We start from the raw sequence: 19,532 nt of genomic DNA on the forward strand, positions 1-19,532 counted from the left end.
AAAATAAGATAATACAAAGATTAATACTTACAAATACAAAATCTAATATTACAAACAGGGAAGAATGCAAGGGTAGGTAGGAGGTTTCTTCTACTATATAAAAAATTGTGATTTAATCTCTTTAAAATTTATTAAATTACATTTTATACATAGTAATATTGCACTTGGCGTAGTAATAATTTTTTTAGGGGAGCCAAGAAATATTTTAGGTATAATAATTTTTTTTAATTTTTAAACTTATATTTTTTATTAAATCACCTTAAAATAAAAAGTACAATTAACGTTTTTTTTAATTTTAATGATGTGAGATACAGGTAGATTGTTACGTGGATGATATGACAATATTTAATTAATTTTTTAAAATTTTAAAAATATCAAAAATTTTAAATAATTTTCATATATGTTTTAATGATTTTTGTTTTTTATTTTTTATTTTTAATTTTAAAAGAGTTAATTAAATGTTGACTTGTCATTCATGTGGCAATTCATGTGTATACCATGTCAGCAAAGTTAAAAAAATGTTTAACTTTTTTAGCCATTTTAGAGTGATTTGACAAAAAAAAAGTTTAAGGGCTAAAAAAATAAAAAATTTAATGGAATACTAAAATCTCTTTTTCTGTAAATTTAGAGGGACAAAAAAATCTTTATGCCTTAAGTTAAAGTATTAAAATTCTTATTTATAAATATAATATTTTTATTAATAAATTATTTTAGTAAAATTGATTTTTTATCTATAAATATAATAAAACTTATAAATAATAAAATTTATTTAAATAACAAATTAAGTAATATAATTTCTTCAAATTCATACTTTTATATGTATTTCTCTACTCTTTTGTGGTTTCAGTTTCTTAAAAGAATAAAATAAATATATATATAAAAAAAAGTACTTATTGAACCTTATTCTCAAGCTTTGATGATCTGATCGATTCGAAATCGTCGATACAATAGCATGGAACGATTCGTAGGCCGCAAATTCAAGCTCGGTCGCAAGATCGGCAGTGGTTCCTTCGGCGAAATTTATCTCGGTTCGTCTCCACTCAATATATATACTTGGTTGTGTATAATTTAAAGTGATTTATAATCATTTTGATTTTGTTTTCAACAGCTACGCATATCGATACGTTTGAGATAGTCGCTGTTAAGATCGTAAGTGTCGTTTAATTGTTTAGATTCTTGATCTGATTATCGTTTTAAGCAAAGAGAGCTAGAATTGAAAATCACTTGTTATTCTCCTTTTTTGCTAATTTACTTTGGCGGTTACAGGAGAACAATAAAACGAAGCATCCGCAACTGTTTTACGAAGCAAAACTGTACAAATATTCTTCAAGGAGGAAGTAAGTGTTCTGCTAGAAGTTAAAGTTACTTGCATTTTAGAACTGTGAAATGAGGAATTAGTGTTTTTTTTTATGATTTTAATTAATGCGTAGGTGGAATTCCTAGCATAAAATGGTCAGGTGTAGACGGTGAAGATAATCCACTTGTTCTCGATTTGCTCGGACCGAGTTTGGAAGATCTTTCTGTGTATTGTGGAAGGAACTTTTCGCTGAAAACTGTCTTAATGTTGGCTGATCAAATGGTGAGCTAAAATTAATGGAAGTTTGTGTTTTTTTAAATAGTTACTTAATTTTGTATTCTGATGGTTGAATCTATTTTAGATTACAAGAATTGAATATGTTCACTCTAAGGGATTTCTTCACAGAGATATAAAGCCTGATAACTTCCTCATGGGACTTGGTCGGAAAGCAAATCAAGTTTATATAATTCATTTTGGACTAGCAAAAAGATATCGAGATTCCATGACTAATCGCCATATTCCATACAGGTAGTTTTTTGGGTTTAGTTTGTTGCTTGTTAACTTGTCTTTGTGTTTCTTTTGGCTTGTTATATGTAAACCAGTTTTACTACAATTGTGTGATATGTGAGTCTTGAACTACTTTTGCTTCTTACAGAGAGAACAAGAATTTAACGGGGACTGCACGTTATGCCAGTTGCAATACTCATCTTGGAATAGGTAAGGGAAGACAATTTTTTATATTTTTTCATTCATCAAATTGAATTAAGCATGCATTCGTTTATTTGGATATTTTGTCTATTTTTTTCATAGAGCAAAGTCGAAGGGATGATTTGGAATCACTTGGCTATGTACTTCTATATTTTCTTAGAGGAAGGTAGACAGCCTATTTTCAGTGATTCTAAGGCAATATTTTGGTATTTGTTTGTGTATAAAGCTGACCAAAATTTTCATGATATAGCCTTCCATGGCAAGGTTTGAAAGCTGGCACAAAGAAGCAGAAATATGATCAAATATGTGAGAAGAAGGTGTCCACTCCTATCGAGGTGTGTCTATGCTTTTTGTATCTTTCAGTTCTATATTGTGATTCTAGTATGATTTGATTAACATGGCTTCTGTTTCCTTTTACTTTTGTTGATCAAGGTTCTTTGTAAGTCCCATCCTGTGGAATTTGCATCTTACTTCCATTATTGCCATTCGTTGACATTTGATCAACGTCCTGATTACGGATTTTTGAAGCGTCTTTTCCGTGATTTGTTTGCTCGTGAAGGTATTGTTGGATGCATTTTACTTTTCAAATTCTTTAAAAAGAGGTTTTTGAGCTGTATTGATTATACAATGCATGTGTTGGTTCGTCATCATAATTAGCTTGTGCTACACTCTTTTATGTCTTCTATGTACTAAAGGGCTCATTGTTTCAAAGCATGAGGCTTTATCTATGCTACTGAAGAACTCAAGAAAGTGATTGTGATCTAGCGTGATGTCCTTTTGACATTACTGGTTAAAATATGCCATTGAATGGGGAAGAAAAAAGCCCCCGCTATCGGGATTTGAGCTAGCAAATGACAATGGAATGACATAAATGAAAACTTTTGTAAGTGGTTTATTGCAAACTAATTTTTGGTTCTATTTTGTTATAGGTTATGAGTTTGACTACATTTTTGATTGGACTATCATCAAGTACCGGCAAGCCCAGAAAAGTAGATCTCAGCTCAGATTGTCTGTTAGTAGCTTACTTCTTTTCCTTGAAATGTGCAACAATATATATTGCAGTTAGTGTTGTATATATTTTTTGACCTGCCTTGGTGATTTGGTAACTGTATTCTTTAAATGGAAGATCTATTTTTTTTATAAGATTATATTCCCCAAATTACAGCCAGTTCCTGGAGGTAGCAGCAGTCATCCTTTTCCGGTGGATGTGAACAATCATCAAGGTTAGCTCCTGCTGACGCACTTTGTGCTCAAATGACTGAATCATGTCTTGAGGAATTTATCTGTTGGATTAAAGAAGAGATAGGGTTCAGATGTAAAATCATCAATGATCTTTATCTTTAGAGAAATTCCGAATTCTGTTATTGATGTTAGTTTTACTTGGAAATAAATAGGATTTCTGTTTGTTTAACTTTCAGGAAGTTCTAATCCTTCTTACTTGACTGATATTACAGAGCGCACTAGATCAAACAATGTTTCGGGTCCTGTTGAGAAAAATGTAAGTTCAAGATCTTATTTCAGTGAAGAAGGAAAATTTATGCCAACTATTTTTGTGGTAAAAGTAACATGGAGGCCCTTGTACTAAGAGTCAGATTGCATTTTGCCCCCTCTACTCAAGAAGTGTGCAAATTAGTCCATGTATGTTAGACCAAAGAGCAAGTGGGTCTTGTTAAAAATTCCATCCATTTTTGCTGTTAAAAACTGATCCCTTTATGTTAGCATGAGGTACACATGGCACGCCACATATCATTGTTTGGTTATTTTGTTAGCCACATCAGTTTCTAACCGTACAAATGGATAAATTTTTTAACAAAAATGACTAATTTGCCCATTTTTTTAGTAGAGGGGGAAAAATGCAATCCGGCTCCTAGTACAAGGACCTACATTGTAGTTTTAGCTATTCTTGTTTGTGTAGATATATATGGATACAGTTCTTTATTGTTTATTTATCTTAATTAGGAATTATTTTTGTGCTTTTGGATCTTTGAGTGCATTCTAGCTTCATTTGTGATATTGATTTTCATGTTTGATTTTGTCAGATTTTTTACCCTCATACACCCTCATCTTCATTTGCACATGCCAGTACCGCAAGAAGAAATGGGCAGAAATCAACATCTCCCAATGAAACTACTAATTCTGGGCCTGGGCATGGAAACAAAATCGGTCCCTCCAGTAGTTGGATATCATCATTGCAGCGCATTTCATCTGCCAAATGATGAAAATGGTAATTTATCAGCTCATAGATCAGTTTCTATTAAGTTGAACTCCATCCAAATGCAATTAATGCTGGTATACTCGCATCATTGACCAAATATTCTCAACATTAGCTATGGCTCAGGTTAAGGAATTCTAGTGATGCATCTATGATTAGCTCACCTAAAACCCCAGTTTTCTTTAGCATAAACCTTTGGTTGTTACTGAATACTGATACCTGAAGTATGATTCCCATGCTGTAGATGTCGTAAATGACCCAAATAGCAACCTTTGTTTCTTTGGCTTTTCCTAAATGTGAATTATGCGTGATGGACCGACTATGTTCTAACCATTAGGTAGTCCAATTTCATTTTTGACAGTTGCTTGCCTCAACTGCAATCTTTTATTTGCATGCGTTTCAATTTTATCTGCTCCTTTTAACGAACTCATTGAAGTTGTTGAATATTTTAGCTTCATGTTTTCCTTCATTCTCCAGTTGTTTTCTCAGCGCAATTTCTATTTGTTTTTGTGCATCACTTAAAATATTTCGGCTTCTCATGTCCTGTCAAAGTGTATAGTATGAATTTTTTTTTTCTAGCAATTGTTCATCATATATATTCGTGTATCTAAATTTAAATAATCCTTCTAATTATACATGTTCATGCTTCTAATTTGTAGGTGTGTTTGAAGACCGTAAAATGTATATCCCTCTTCTAACACGGAAAATCTAGAAAGGACTGCTTGAAGAAACTATTTATGGAAAATCTAGAAAAATCTCGAAGGGGCCCTTTGAGTCCTTGATTCTGCAAATATCATCAGTGCACGTGCCGCAAAAGTTAAGTTCTGCCTTTGATTTCAACTTGCCTATGACAAGGAACATGTTACAATACATATCTCTACCAAGCTTGTCTAATCATGTATGATGCGAATCTGTTCGGGATAATGAGAGAAGGTTAAAATGAACAACTAACTTTTTTACACATTTGCTGTGGCTACTTGGATTCTGAAGAACTGAGGAGCTCTACGTGACTATGCTGGTATCGCGTAAACTAGGCGAGGCAGACAAGACATTACTTCAAGCTCCTTCAGGTATATATGTATGTATGTATTGTATGTACAACTGCTGACAATCTACTTTCTGATACAAATGCTATTTCAGAATGGAAAAAGTCGATGAAAACATTATGTTCTTTGTCCTTACAACTGGGGCTCCTTTGATTTTACATTTTTGGTCCTCCTTGAAAGCTCTTGGGGCAGTGCCAAATCATTATTATTATTATCAAAAGGTTAAATGACATATGTAAGCAAATCCATATGATTATTTATTGTTCATCTTCTGTAAATATCAGTGGCTATATCTCATCTACTTTAAATAGCTTTAGTTGGAACGAACGAAGATTTGGGTCTTGCTGGTTTTATTTCAATCAAATGGTTTGAAACAAAGAATAAACCTGTCAATTAGGCTTGTTGGAATGTGTCAAATCTTTTTGTTTCGTTTTATTTAGATGAATTTCTTTAATTTCGGGTCATTGTGCTTGAATTATTTCAGATCTTTTTATTATTATTTTAGTTATGATTATTATATGTTTAATACAACATTTGGCACCTTTCCGATGTGATATGGTATCTAGTGATGGTGTTAAGTTTTAGTATTTAATTTGAAATTCTAACAACCGGAAGATAATCGCAAGCTACCCTAAATTTATTCAAAATTATAATTTAACGATGTTGACAACTAATTTTTTCTAAAAAGTTCAGTTTTTGTCAATTTACATACAAAAAGCAAATAAGACCAGAAATACACAAGTAATGATTTGTTAAGCCATTTATAATTAAGTCGGATCAAAATTAGAACGTGTAAACCTTAACACCAACAAAAATTTAAAGACACGTAACAAAGATTTCACTCAAAGCCAAGTTCAAAGTTTTGTTAGTCACAGCATATTTTACAAAAAGTTTTACAATTTCCGTGGGCGCACTTGCGCCATTGCCCCCATAGATATGTAAATCCATGTCTGGTAACAGGCAAAAATCACGTCCAAGTTAGTCTCGGTACCCCTTCAACAAAATCAAACTATCAAAATTGGTCATTTGTAGTATGCAAAGATCGGTCTATTAAAACCAGTTCTAGTTCCCGACAAATCTGAAGTTACAACTTCAACCCTTCTGAATCCGATCTGCAAGTCATGTACACAATTCATAAGGTAATGATGATTGAAATGTGCCTCTACCAAGTTGGATGGAAACCTCAAACAACATTAAACAAAGATTTAAACAGAGATTTCATGACGAAAACATACCTTGTCTAGAAGCATTTCCCGAAAAAAATCAGGTCGGTACTTGATATCTCGATAATTACTTCTTGTTGTCTGCAATATGTCGTGTAAAAAGTTGGTTTTTTAAAGGGTCCAACATTAATAAAGCATGTCACTTCACACCCATCGAACCCCCAAGGCTAGCCCATAATTGTTCTCATTTATGTAAAAAGAATATACCTCAGAGACTCTGCGGTTCCTTTCATATGATGACCAAGGTTGAGGTTCCAATACAAAAACGCCACCCTGTTCATGATCATATGCAGGTTAACACAACTAATAGTACAAACAGTACATGCATTCTTCCACGACTGAAGAGAAAATAGATACTCATAAATGAAGAGAATTTAGCCCGACAAGGGTGAAAATGAAATTACCGGACGTAAAAGTCTCCAAATCTTCCCAAACGCGGTAATCAAGCCATCATCACCCCAGTTCAGGTGAATCCACTTTGTCACACTCAAACTGCATTGCAAAGGGATCCGTGAAAAAAACAATAAATCAGGTACAACTCACTATCAAAGCCACATGTATACAAGATCACTATATGTTCCGTATGATAAGTTTGAAGACTACACTTCAAAGATGAGCAAAATAATCAGAGTTCTTAAATCATAGAGCACTCTATAAGAAGATTGAGCCGAGTAATTGATCATAGCTCTTGAATCATAGGACACGGTAAAGTCATTTTAGAATTTGTTGAGGGGGGCGGCTTTCTTTTGGGATAAGTCTTTGAAGTGTCTACGATCAGACCCTCAAACAATGGAGGTATTATGCCTGGGATGTTCTTACCCACTAATGTCATTTAAGGGCATGGGTTCAAACGCCACTAAGGCCAATTGCTAAACATTTCCTTGGTGATTAGACAGTCCCTAAACTCCGTGAACCCGTTGGGCTCTCCTCGGAGTTGAAAGGCAAAAACCTTCAGCTAAACTGAGCATAGACACCTTAGGCACAATACCTCCATTGTTTGAGAGTCCGATTGACTGCTCGGTGGATGACACTTCAAAGACTTCTCTTGGAAAAAAATTGACCCCCCCAGCAGAATCATAGGGTACAACTTAATTTTAAGGACGGTACCAATTAGCTTGTATTGGATACTGGAGAAAAGACATTTTCCATCATGTGATGTATAATCTTTAATAAAAAGTTACAATTATGAAAGGGAGTAGACTTACCAAAGAATTGTATCGTACTGCTTATCATGCGGACGACTCCTCACGAAATTTTCTTGTCGAAAAGAGACTATATCAGATAGATTTCTTTCACAAGAAGACTGATGGCTTGAACCGTTGTCAGCACCTTCGTTTGAAGACTTATTAGTACACTGCTCCGACTCATTTACATCTTGTACAGCCTTCACATTGGTATTGTTTGTATTTTTCTTCTCAGCAAATTCCATTTTCACAAATTTCCGAAGGTACCAAAATGCTTCTTCAATTAAAGCTGAGGATGAAAAAACAAAAAAAAAAATTGGATTAATATAAAACCATGAACTTCAACACCAGAAAAAACACAAACTACAACATAAACATAGATGTTACTCGAACTCGGGTATGAGCGTCAGATACGGATATGTATCCAGCATAGGTATGGCTAAGTTTTTTCATGTATTTAAAGGATCCTTGGACGTCATATCCCAATATCCACATGTTGAACATGAGTGTCAGACACGGGTATTTAAAGAAAAATGAGAACTCCAAGTAACATAAGTCAAAATGCCAATTTTCTTACAATATTAAGGCTAAGATTAGAATCTTACCAGAATCAATGTCAAGTCCTAGGATGCTCTTGCAATTGTACTTCTTTGCTGCATAAGTATGAAAAAAAAACCCGTAAATATACCAATGTTAACAAATACAACCAAACTACTACAAATTAACATCATATTTTATTGTCAAAAATTAAACCTAGAAGATAACCTCTATTACCGGAAATCTCTATCTCCCAAGCAATGTTCGAACTGGTACGCGCATTCCCAATCAAGGAAAGCTAGCAATCCATTCCCATCAACATATAGTTTATTATAAAATTATCGAGTAAAACAATTCACAAACTTCAAAACTTATTTATTTAGAATTATGTACTTATATAAACACAAAAACGATATATATACAATTTCCAAAAGAACATTTTAGGTTTCAATAAATCATATTCCACTCCTATACAAACCGGAGTAGACTATCCCCTATATATAGAATTTCCAAAAGAACATTTTATGTTTCCATAGATCATATTTTGTTCCTCCTATACAAACCAGAGAAGACTATCCCTATATATATGATTTCCAAAAAGAACATTTTAGGTTTCAATAAATCATATTTCGTTCCTACTATACAAACCGGAGTAGACTATCCCTATATATGTAATTCCCAAAAGAACAGTTTGGGTTCCAATAAATCGTACTCCTTTCCTCCTATATGAACCGGAGAAGACCATCCCTATACATATAGGTATATAATTTCAAAAAATAACATTTTAAGTTTCAATAAATCATCCTATACGAACAACAGAAGACTATCCTTTTCGAATTAGATTTTCTAGAAGTAGAAAATTAAGTTCTAGTTATTGTTCTTAGTAACAATCAATCTGCGTAACATTATCAAAAACACAAGGAAACCATGGCACCCTAATGGCCTAACATTATCAAAAACACAAACAAAGAAATATAAATATATATAGTAGAAAGTACCAATTTGGATTGTAACAACGCCACTGTTACACCCAATATCCAAGCAATCTTTCCCTTCAAACCACTCCTTCTTCAACACCCTAATGCGAGGATCTTCTTCCCTTTCAGGACCCTTTCCAATCTGAAACAAGCATACATACATATACACAATTAAAACCCAGAACTTACTTATCAAAAATAAAACAAAACAATGAAATATAAAAAAAATTGGTTTTTTTCTTACTCTGTAGCCATAATAGCTCTTGTAATTTCCGTAAGGGAAAACCTTCTTGAATTTCTTATTTGGGTTACTCTTCGCTTGGATTTCTTGACCCTTTTTGGCCATTTCTTCACTGCTTCCGTCTCTTTCTTCTTTCTTAACCTCACCATCTTGTTTTTTATTCTGCTGCTTTTGGGTGTTTTCAATTCTTTTGCGTTTCTTTTCGTTTCTTTCCGCCATAGCTTTCCTTTGTGTAGAGGAAAGCAAATGAAGAAGAAGAAGCAACACAACGGCGCTTATAAATTAGAATTTTCTTTTTTCTCTTGGATTTGATTCTTAGGGTTTTTGAAAGGGTTTTAGAGAAGATTTTATTAGGGTTCATATATATAAGATGAGAAGAAGCTCAACAGGGGAAAGTGCTACAATTGTATATAAATGTTAAATATATTAGAGTAATTTGCACCAAAAGTCCTCAAATTATCACACATTTTAAATTGACCCTTAAATTTTAAAATGCTCTAATTGCATCCCAAATCTAATTTTAATTAAATTGTTTCTTTTTCTGACCTGAATGCCTGAATCTAATTGATCAATCCATTCAGGGGGAAGCTGTAATTAAACAGACAACAAAAAAAGGGATAATAAATCACACTTTATTTGCCTCAAATATTAAATATAGTATTATAATAATTTTTTATTTGATAATTTATGTTATTTGAACGAATAAATAGGTTCAAGTGGTAAATCTTTGAAGTCAAGTGGTTTGAGAAAAGGAGGTATCGGGGCCTCATTTCTATAAAAATCGAGCCCGAAGTGTTATTAGGGTCATATTAAAGTTTGATTAAGAAATTTTAACGTTTAAACAGTTAGTTAGTTAGTTAAAAAAGACTAAATTATAAAAGATGTAAAACTCAATCACTATAGCTTTATTTGTATTTAATGAATATAAAAGCATGAATTGAGGTCTTTATGTAGTAATTATACCTTTATAGATAATAGTGGACGGTTCATGGGTTTTAGATTGGAATTTTAATTGTTTATTTTAAGGTTAATATAGTAATTTAATAAATAAACTTAAAACAAAAGAAAATAAAAAGCATGTGTCTTCTTCATTTCTATCTTCATCACCGAACAGGAAATGGAAAACTTCATTGTTGGCTTCATAAGCTTCAGCCAAGCCTGATTCTTCATGCATGGTTAGTGTTTTTTATCCCATTTTTAATAAATTTTATGTTTTTTAGCTCATATTAGCTTAATCTAGTTAGCCCAGGGGTTAAATTGTAAAACTGATAGATGTTTAGGGATTTTCCATGAACGAGTTGCATGTGTCTATGAATTTAATTGATAAATTACTAAGCTTGGTTGTTAAATAGAAGTATTTTATTAAGTGTTTTTTAGTAATTTTAATGTTAAAAGGATTAATTTGTTAAAAGAGTAAAATTCATGGGATTTAATGTGAAATTTTTTACGAGTATAGGTTGTTTATGAATTCTATAAAAATCGGCTAACATGAATTTTGGCTGAAAATGGTAAATTTACAAGTTTCAGGATTAGGGACTAAATTGCAAAAAAAGGTAAACTTTGAGAGTAATTTTGTAAATTTTCATTTATAGGGGTTATAAGCAAAATTAATTATTTTAAATTCTGGAACGAGAATAATTGAATAAAAATATTTATCTAGATCAAGAACAACTCGAATAGACACAAATCGTGAAAAAGTCAAAGTAGCGGAATAGTGGTTGGTTCGTGTTAAGAAGTCGTTTATGAGTTCAAGTAAGTTAGTAACTTAGTTAATTCAATTAGTTACTGTTTCGATAATTTTAATATCTATTTGTGTATATATGTGAATCAAATTTGTTGGTTTGAAGGAATTGATTAACACCATAGTTGAAACACACTATGGCATTATACCGGAATTAAATAATACCATAGTTGAAAGAAACTATGGCATCGTACCGAAAACGAGTAAGACCATGGTTGAAAGACGTTATGGCATCCCGATTTTAACGAGTAAAACCATAGTTGAAAGACGTTATGGCATCACAATTCTAACAAGTAAGACCATAGCTAAAAGACACAATGGCATCATGAACCAGACGGATAAGACCACGGTTGAAAGACATTATGACAACACGACATAAATGAATAAGACCATGGTTGAAAGACACCATGGCATTCTTCAACCATTCGCTATTCAAGTAACATGTTTCGGTTGAGATATCTATTATTAGTATGAATATGAGATGAATGTTTTGACTAGTATAGTTTATTAATGAATATTTACACTTTGGTGTGACTATGTGTTTCATATGTTTATAAATATGTTAATTAGTGATGTTTGTGGTGTGTTTAGGGAATTAAATGGTTACATGAGTGTTTTCTGAGTAGTCGGTGTTATTTCATTTGGTTTAACGAGTAAATAAAGCTTAAATGAGTATATGAATATATGAAACGAATCATGATTTTGGATAATAAAATGGATTATAATGATATGTGTAATTGCAAGGAAAATATGGTTTATTGTACATGTATAAGTGATGATTTATGAAAAGGAGATGTCGACATGTTATATACCATGTTTTGTTGGAATCATATGTACATTGCTCCAGCAACTAATCATGTGAGGTGTTGTGTATAGGAAAGGAAATTGGGATTGTGACTAAACCAAATTATGCTTGATTGTCTAATTTAATGTATTCGGTAAGTTTAAGTTTTCTTTATATAAGCTTACTAAGCACTAGTTACTTACGTAGTTGTTTTTCTATATTTTATAGATAATCGAAAAGCTCGAACGATTGGAATCAACGTTGGAGCACAATCACACTATCCATTGATCCACTTTGGTAGCTTTTGGATATATTGGCTAATGGCTATAAATAGCATGTGTAGGGTTGTATGTTAATTTGATATGTTTTGAATTGTGCTAAGCTTTGATATGCCTCAATATCTTTTGTTAATGGTTGTGCATGGTCATTTGAAATTAGGGGAAAAATGGTTAATTGATACACATGCTTTGGTAAGTATAGGGCTTGTTTGTTACCTTGGTCAATTGGTAATGTTTTGAGTTGTGTCAAACTTAGGCATGCTTAATGCCTTTTGTTTTTAACTTGTAAATGTTTATAGCATAAGTGTATTAGGGTTTGATGTTAATGTGTTATTTGGAATGTATTGATTTTGCTTATACCCATTTATAGATATAAATGGTTTGGTTTGGTTTATTTATCCTTAAACACTTTGGAGCATGTTCCTTTTTAGTTATATCTAAGTAAATTGGTAAGTTGATGGTGTAGCCTAAAGAGAAGTGGTCATTTTGTGTCTATATTATAAAGTTGAAATGTGATATTGAATCTTTGTTCATGTGTGATATTGTTGACTGAAATGTGATACCTTTGACTAGCATATTGGCTAGGACATATAGGATGGTTGATTAATTGACATGTTTTATATGTGTTTAAGTTGTAATTAGGTCATATGAATGGGTGATAGAAAGGTATGTCTTGGTGTGCAAGCATAGGTCTTGAAATGGCTTGTTTTAAGGGCTAAAATTGGAGCACATGGCCTAGGACACGGGTTGTCACACGGCCGTGTGCTACACACAACTGCCCTGCACGGTCATGTGTTATTTTATTTTCAGGTGCAGGATACACACAGTCTGGCACATGGTTTACGACACGGTCGTGCGTCCTATAATTTGAATGCCCACACGGCCTGGGCTATGTCACACGGCCTAACTACACGGCCGTGTGACCCCTGTTTTACAAATTTTCAAGCTTGGCCTAAATTTTTTATTTGCTTCAAATAAGTCCCTAATTACTTTCAAACTGTTTTAAAGGCCCTTTAGACTTAATTTAAGGCCGTAAAAAGTATTTTTGCTATAATTAAATTATTTTATCAAATGTTAATATAAAAATTGCATGTTGATTTCTGTTTCGATGTTAAATGTTTTGAATTGTATAGTAATACTTTGTAACCCCAATTCGGTAACGAAGACATGTTAATATATTTTATATAAATTATTGAACTATTGATTTTAAAGTTTATGATTTAACATAAATGTTCAACAATGTTAACCAATAAGACTAACTTTTCAGTTTTCAACAAATACGAGGATTACCTCAGAAATTAAAGTACAAAATGCTCGACTTATCAAAATTCGTAAAGTAAAAAGATGAAATCCGTAATAAGATATAAATAAAATTTATAAACTATAGATTATTAAATATAAAAATTAATATATATATTTTAAAAAATAACACAATTCTTACCTTAGCAACCTAATTCGCTTTATGGGGGAGGGGTATCCATAAAATTTTTTCATTTATTATGTTGTTATATTTAATGAGTTTGAATATCCACGAATAATTTCATAAAAACCAGGTAGGTGGGATTGTGAGGGAATTATACTAAATATAATATAAATGAAATGGTTTAATTTTGAATTTCATCCTTTACTTTATGAAAAATAGAGATTAGTCATTTTATTTTAATTTTATCAGAATTTAATCTTTGCACTCTAAAAACTTAAACAAGAGACGAATTTAAGAGAGTAGAGAGTGACCTTGACCCTTATCTAAAATGGTAAACTTGCTTTTTAAATCTCTTAAAAACTTATAAAATAAATTAGTATGATAGTAAATTTATTTTTTGATCCTTTAAAATTTTATAATTTAATTTAACCCCTATTTTGAATTCGCCTCTGACTTGAACTGCTAGTTTTTGCTGCCAATTCATTTCATATAAATTATTAAACTATTGATTTCAATAAAATTAACTTTTTATTTTTCGTAAAATACAAGGATTACCTCGCAAATTGAAATAAAAAAATCAAATTTATCAAAATTCGTAAGATGAAACTGTAATGAGACATAAATAAAATCGAAATGATATAAATTATTAAATATAAAATTAATATTTAAACAATAATAACAACAATAACACGATTCTTACCATAGCAACCTAATTCTTTTGTGCGTGGTTGGCAAATGGCAATGGCATGCTTTGGCTTACGTTTCTCTTAAAAGAGGAATTAGGATTTTGTTACTATCAAACAATTGAGGCACGAATAGTGCCTTAACCAACTTCCTACTAATATTGGTTTAATTGCACCCCTGGTCCCTATACCATTTGACTTTTACTTTTTAAAAAAAATTAGGATTAGTCAATATGTTTGCCCACAATTAAAAATTCAATTCAATTACTAACAATATTAATGAAATTTCGTTAAATTTGATCATGTGATGTTTTAATATTTAAATGTCTAATTTAAAAATCAAAATTCAATCGATAATATATATTTAAATTTAACAAAAATCAATTAACATCGTTATCATCGGACTTCAATTTTTGAATCATATGAATAAAAAAGATAAATTATTCTAATTAAAAGTAAAACTATTAATTGGATTTTATCTTCTTTTTAATTTCAATAATTTAGTCAATTTATTTGTTTATTTGAATAAATGACATTTTAATATGCAAAAGTCTGATATCAAAATCAAAATCAAATGGTAAAAACACCTCTCTCGTGCCTCTCAATCTCAAAATTGAGCAAATCGATCCCTCTAAAAAAATTAGAGTAATTTAATCCCTGTCAATCTTGAAAGTGAGCAACTAAAGATAATTAATCACAACGCCAATGTTTATATATTCAGTATAAATATTGTGGGCTACATTTGTTGACAAAATGTGTAAATGTTGTAGGCTAAATTTGTTAAATCAATATCAAATTGACAAAATATAAACTTTAAGGGCTAAATTTGTTATTATGTCAATAAAAATATGTATAATTGACAAAAAAACAATGACATTGTGAGTAATTGTCCTTGGTTGCTCACTTTTGATATTAATATGGATTAAATTGCTTTAATTTTTTTAGAGGGACTCAATTTACTCAATATCAAAATTGAGAAGGACCAAAGAGGTATTTTTACCAAAATAAAAATGATAACACATATTCAAATTTAACAAAGTTGTCAATTGGAATTTTATTTTTAAATCATACGAACAGATGGACTAAATTCTTTGAATTAAAAGTAGAAAGATGAAATTTTAAAAGTTCAAAGAGTACAAGGACAAAAAATATAATCAAACCAATAATAACTAATGCATGAAATCCTTTTTGCATGTGAGGACTCTTCATTGGATGAGCTGGGTTTGGAAAATGACTAGCATTTAGCCTAAAGCCCCTTAGGCACAACCCTTTCGGCATATGATACCAAAACAATAAACAAAGTTCAAATTATTTTTTGCCATGTTCCTTTCTTATTGATTAATTAATTCCATTACCTTTTTTCGAAGCTTTTGACGTTGATATTTAAAGAAAAAAAAGAAACACACTATGGGTTTTTTATAAATGTATTATAAAATTAAAAAAAATTGGAGTTTAATTTTAGGTTAAATTCTGTTATTAGTTCATGTATTTTGTGAAAAATATTGATTTAGTCTCTATACTTTAATTTGGTTATTTTTACTAATTTCAAAATATGACGCGGCAAATATATTGTCATATTTGTAATGTCATGTTAGATTATTATTTTTACATATTACTCACTAAAAATCTTGTTAATAGATTAATGACTATTATTTGTGTCAAGGCAGAATTTTCAAAATTTAAAAAGTATGGAGTTTTAGAATAATTCAAATGGAGAATACAAACTAATTCTACAATTGTATGCATAGTACAAGACTAGTAACTGATTTAACCAAACATATTTAACTACTACTGTTAGGGTCAAAGCTAAAACTGACCAATTCAAAAATTATATGGACTAAAATTAATTAATTCAAATAGTACAAGGACTCAAATTAATTAAATTAATATATAGAAATTAAATTCACAACGTTCCCAATGTATAAGGACAGATAGTAGGATATAACCTTAATTTTATTTTATTTTTTCTTAAAATTATATGATATAATGAGAAGTTTCAACTCAATATATTTATATTAAAATTAACATTGGAGTAAGATCCTTTTATGCTAATAGGAAAATACTTACATAATTTTTTTACTAATAATAAAATAATAAAACTGTATAAATTTATTAATATAATTTTATTTTTCATATATAAAATTTTAAATTGATATAATGTTAATGTAAATTATTGTTTACATTAATATATATTTAATTGATGAATTTTTTACATAAAATAAGTAAAATTTTAATTTACACATGAAAGATGTACATGAATACAACATAAAAATTAAAATATGATGGATGGATAGATTTTTAAAATATTAATTATACAAAAACCATTTAAAAATAATATTTATTTATTTATTTATAAAAAGAATATTTAATTAAATGCATGTTTTTGTTAAAAGTGACCTCTTTGTAGTTTAACCTAAACCATTGAATAAAATATAAAATTGAGTGAGTCTTGTGTCTTGATCTAATAGTTAGGGTATTTATTATTACAAGTGTGGTCTGAATTTGAGTCGTGATAATTGTATTGCTGTCAGGATTTTGTCTTCCTCCTACAATTCACCAATATATATATAAATATATAATTAAGTAAAATTAAATGCAATAAACATTTTAAACTAATACCACGTATTTAATTATGTTGACATAATTTTTTTTCTATTATTACAAAAATATCATTTTGCTCGCTTTTTGATATACAAAGACCTTTTCACTTCCTTGTTTGACTATTTCACCCTTTAATCATTAAAATGATTTACTATTGTAAGTTAGCTTTTGAAAAATCAAATTTAATTTTTAGTTTTATTTTTACATGGTATAAAATAAAATTCCAAAATAAATAAATAAGCAAAAGAAACCTTATGGAAGAAAACAATACAAGAACCCCTTGTCTCGAGGCAACCAAACATCAAAGCTAAAATAAGGAAATAGGGGAGGCCTGTCTCGAGACCTAGTCTAGAGACTTAAAGAACCTTGTCTCGAGACATGTATTCTAATATCTCGAGACATGCTAACATCGAAGTAAAAATTTTGAAAAATAAAATATGGCCCATCTCAAATCTTGGAGATCCTTGTCTCGAGACATAATGTTAAAACTTGAAAATTGAGTTTGAATTTGAATCCTAACTCTCAAATTGACTTAACATAATGTACGGATTAAATTATTAAGCACTATAAATGTAAATTTTTGAGTAAAATGGATGATTGAATTGATATGAATGATGTTTGTGCATTGAATGATATGAGTAAAAGTAGGTTAATCAGAGTTACTTCAACAATGTAATGTGATATCATACATTCGAATCCGGTAATCTTAGATACCAATCTAATTAATCTACCTTTTTTGGCATTTAATATGTATTTTTATTTTTATTTTTTAGATTGAATGAATGAAAAAGCGACCACGTAATCCAAACCAATTTAATTTGACCGAACATAATTAATTCTGAAAATAACAAAAATAATGTAAGAAAAACATGTTAGTGGCACAAATTCATTTTCTGGGTCCAGGTTTTGTCTTGGGGTCATAAGATTTTGAGATAACGAGGGACCACTTTTGAAATAAAAATGGAATTGTGGTTATAAATTTGTAATTATCCAAACGTAAGGGGTGGCCTTCCGCCATTCCATTTGCTTATTGTGGTTGAATTATGATTTTCGTCCCTTTATTATGTTAAATTGATAGATTTAATCACTTTTATTTTAATTTGACATAATTTGATTCCTCAAATTTTAAAATGTTGTTAGTAGGTACAAACTGATAAAACTGTTAAAGTGATGATGTGTATTTATTAAATAATGTAAAATTAGACTTGTTTGAGGGCCGAGCTACTTATTTTAGCTCAAAGGTCTACCGAAATTTGGAAGAGTTTAGACAAAAAATATTAAACTTGAAAAACAAACTTGGGCAAAAACTTTTAATTTGTTTAAATACGGATTAGGCTCGGACTTCAATATTCAAAGCTCAAGTTCAATAATATGTAATTTATATCATATGAAGATGAAATATAATTATTAAAATGTAAATATTAAAAAAACATATGTAAAATTGTTTGAGTTTAGAAATTTAATAAAAGAGCCTTTCAAAAAATAAAAAATAAAAAATGGTACTAAAAGAATACAATTGCTTAACATTAAATATAATATAATATTTTAAAAAATAATAAAAATATGGACGGATTTAAACGAGACGGAGTTAACTAGTTACAAAATTGATGATATAGCTTTTTAATTCAACAAATGATATTAATCAATTTTTATGTATCATTAGTTGATGTTTAAAAAAATTAATACTTAATATACTAATACAATAATTTTTTAATTCCATAAATATATTAAAAAATTATCATTAATAAATAATAAATGAATAATGAGTTCGGAGAACTTTTCTTTTTTCTTTTTAATGGGTAATTTGTTTGTATTTTTTTTTGGTTAGGTGAAATTGTTTGTATTTTAACGACTTCTCATAATCTACGAAAAGAAAAGAGTCTCAAATTATAAGAGTTTCATAGTGGAACTCGTTTGGTCACCGTCATGAAAATGGTGGGTCTTTTTCTAACATGATATGTTCTCGTAATTCGTTTTTGTTGCATCCACAATTTTAATATTTTTTAAGTTTAAATTTATAATTTGATAAGTAAGATTTTGATTTGAATTTTATAAATATAAAAGTAGTGTTAATTATAAATCGTTTATGGTTTTAATATTGATTAAGTTTATTTATTTTAAATTTTCGTATTTAAATTTTAATATATATTTGTAATTATGATATAATGTTAAATTTAGTTATTAATGTATGCATCCTTTATCAATGTGACCCTTATTTTTTTCCTGAACTAAATGTGGGTTTTACGTTTGAAAAAAGTCGAATTTGACCATTAATAGTTGAGTTGCTTTTTTTTAATATTCATTAAAAAATTTATATTTTAATTAGTCTTTCATTTTAAAAAATAAATTTATCTTTTTTAGAAAAAGTTATTTAAAAAAAATTAATGATCAAATTTAATTTAAAAAATAAAAATTAAATTAACAAAAAAAAGATAAATATTAAAGATAATTTTAATGTTTTCCTTAAAAGTATATTAAAATAAAAAGCTAAATTAAGTTTGATAGTTAATCTAGTAATGGTTAAATTATGATTTTAACCCATTTATTATTCTTAATTTATTTTTAAAAAAATATTTATCGAAACTAAAAATAATTAA

At 29.8% G+C, this 19,532-nt stretch overlaps 1 protein-coding gene, 1 long non-coding RNA gene and 1 pseudogene across 2 annotated transcripts; 2 read left to right on the top strand and 1 right to left on the bottom strand.

Annotated features, from left to right (window-relative positions):
• The first annotated feature begins 837 nt into the window (after nucleotides 1–837).
• LOC107933006 (casein kinase 1-like protein 3) lies at nucleotides 838–5,656 on the top strand (annotated as a pseudogene).
• A 422-nt stretch (nucleotides 5,657–6,078) lies between these two features.
• Nucleotides 6,079–9,822, bottom strand: LOC107933007 (probable RNA methyltransferase At5g51130). Its single transcript, XM_016865142.2, has 8 exons — nucleotides 9,429–9,822; nucleotides 9,206–9,326; nucleotides 8,276–8,323; nucleotides 7,692–7,959; nucleotides 6,891–6,978; nucleotides 6,694–6,759; nucleotides 6,499–6,567; nucleotides 6,079–6,375 (listed from the first exon to the last, which is right to left on the bottom strand). The coding sequence occupies exons 1-8, from the start codon at nucleotides 9,642–9,644 to the stop codon at nucleotides 6,286–6,288; spliced, it is 966 nt and encodes a 321-aa protein (XP_016720631.1). The 5' UTR covers nucleotides 9,645–9,822; the 3' UTR covers nucleotides 6,079–6,285.
• Nucleotides 9,823–10,495: 673 nt separating this feature from the next.
• LOC107932979 (uncharacterized) lies at nucleotides 10,496–12,761 on the top strand. The gene is made up of 2 exons (XR_001693533.2): nucleotides 10,496–10,600; nucleotides 12,179–12,761. It is a non-coding gene; the product is annotated as an uncharacterized lncRNA (long non-coding RNA).
• Nucleotides 12,762–19,532: the final 6,771 nt, after the last annotated feature.

This window comes from Gossypium hirsutum, chromosome D07 (genome assembly GCF_007990345.1).
Source record: "Gossypium hirsutum isolate 1008001.06 chromosome D07, Gossypium_hirsutum_v2.1, whole genome shotgun sequence".
Taxonomy (NCBI): domain Eukaryota; kingdom Viridiplantae; phylum Streptophyta; class Magnoliopsida; order Malvales; family Malvaceae; genus Gossypium; species Gossypium hirsutum.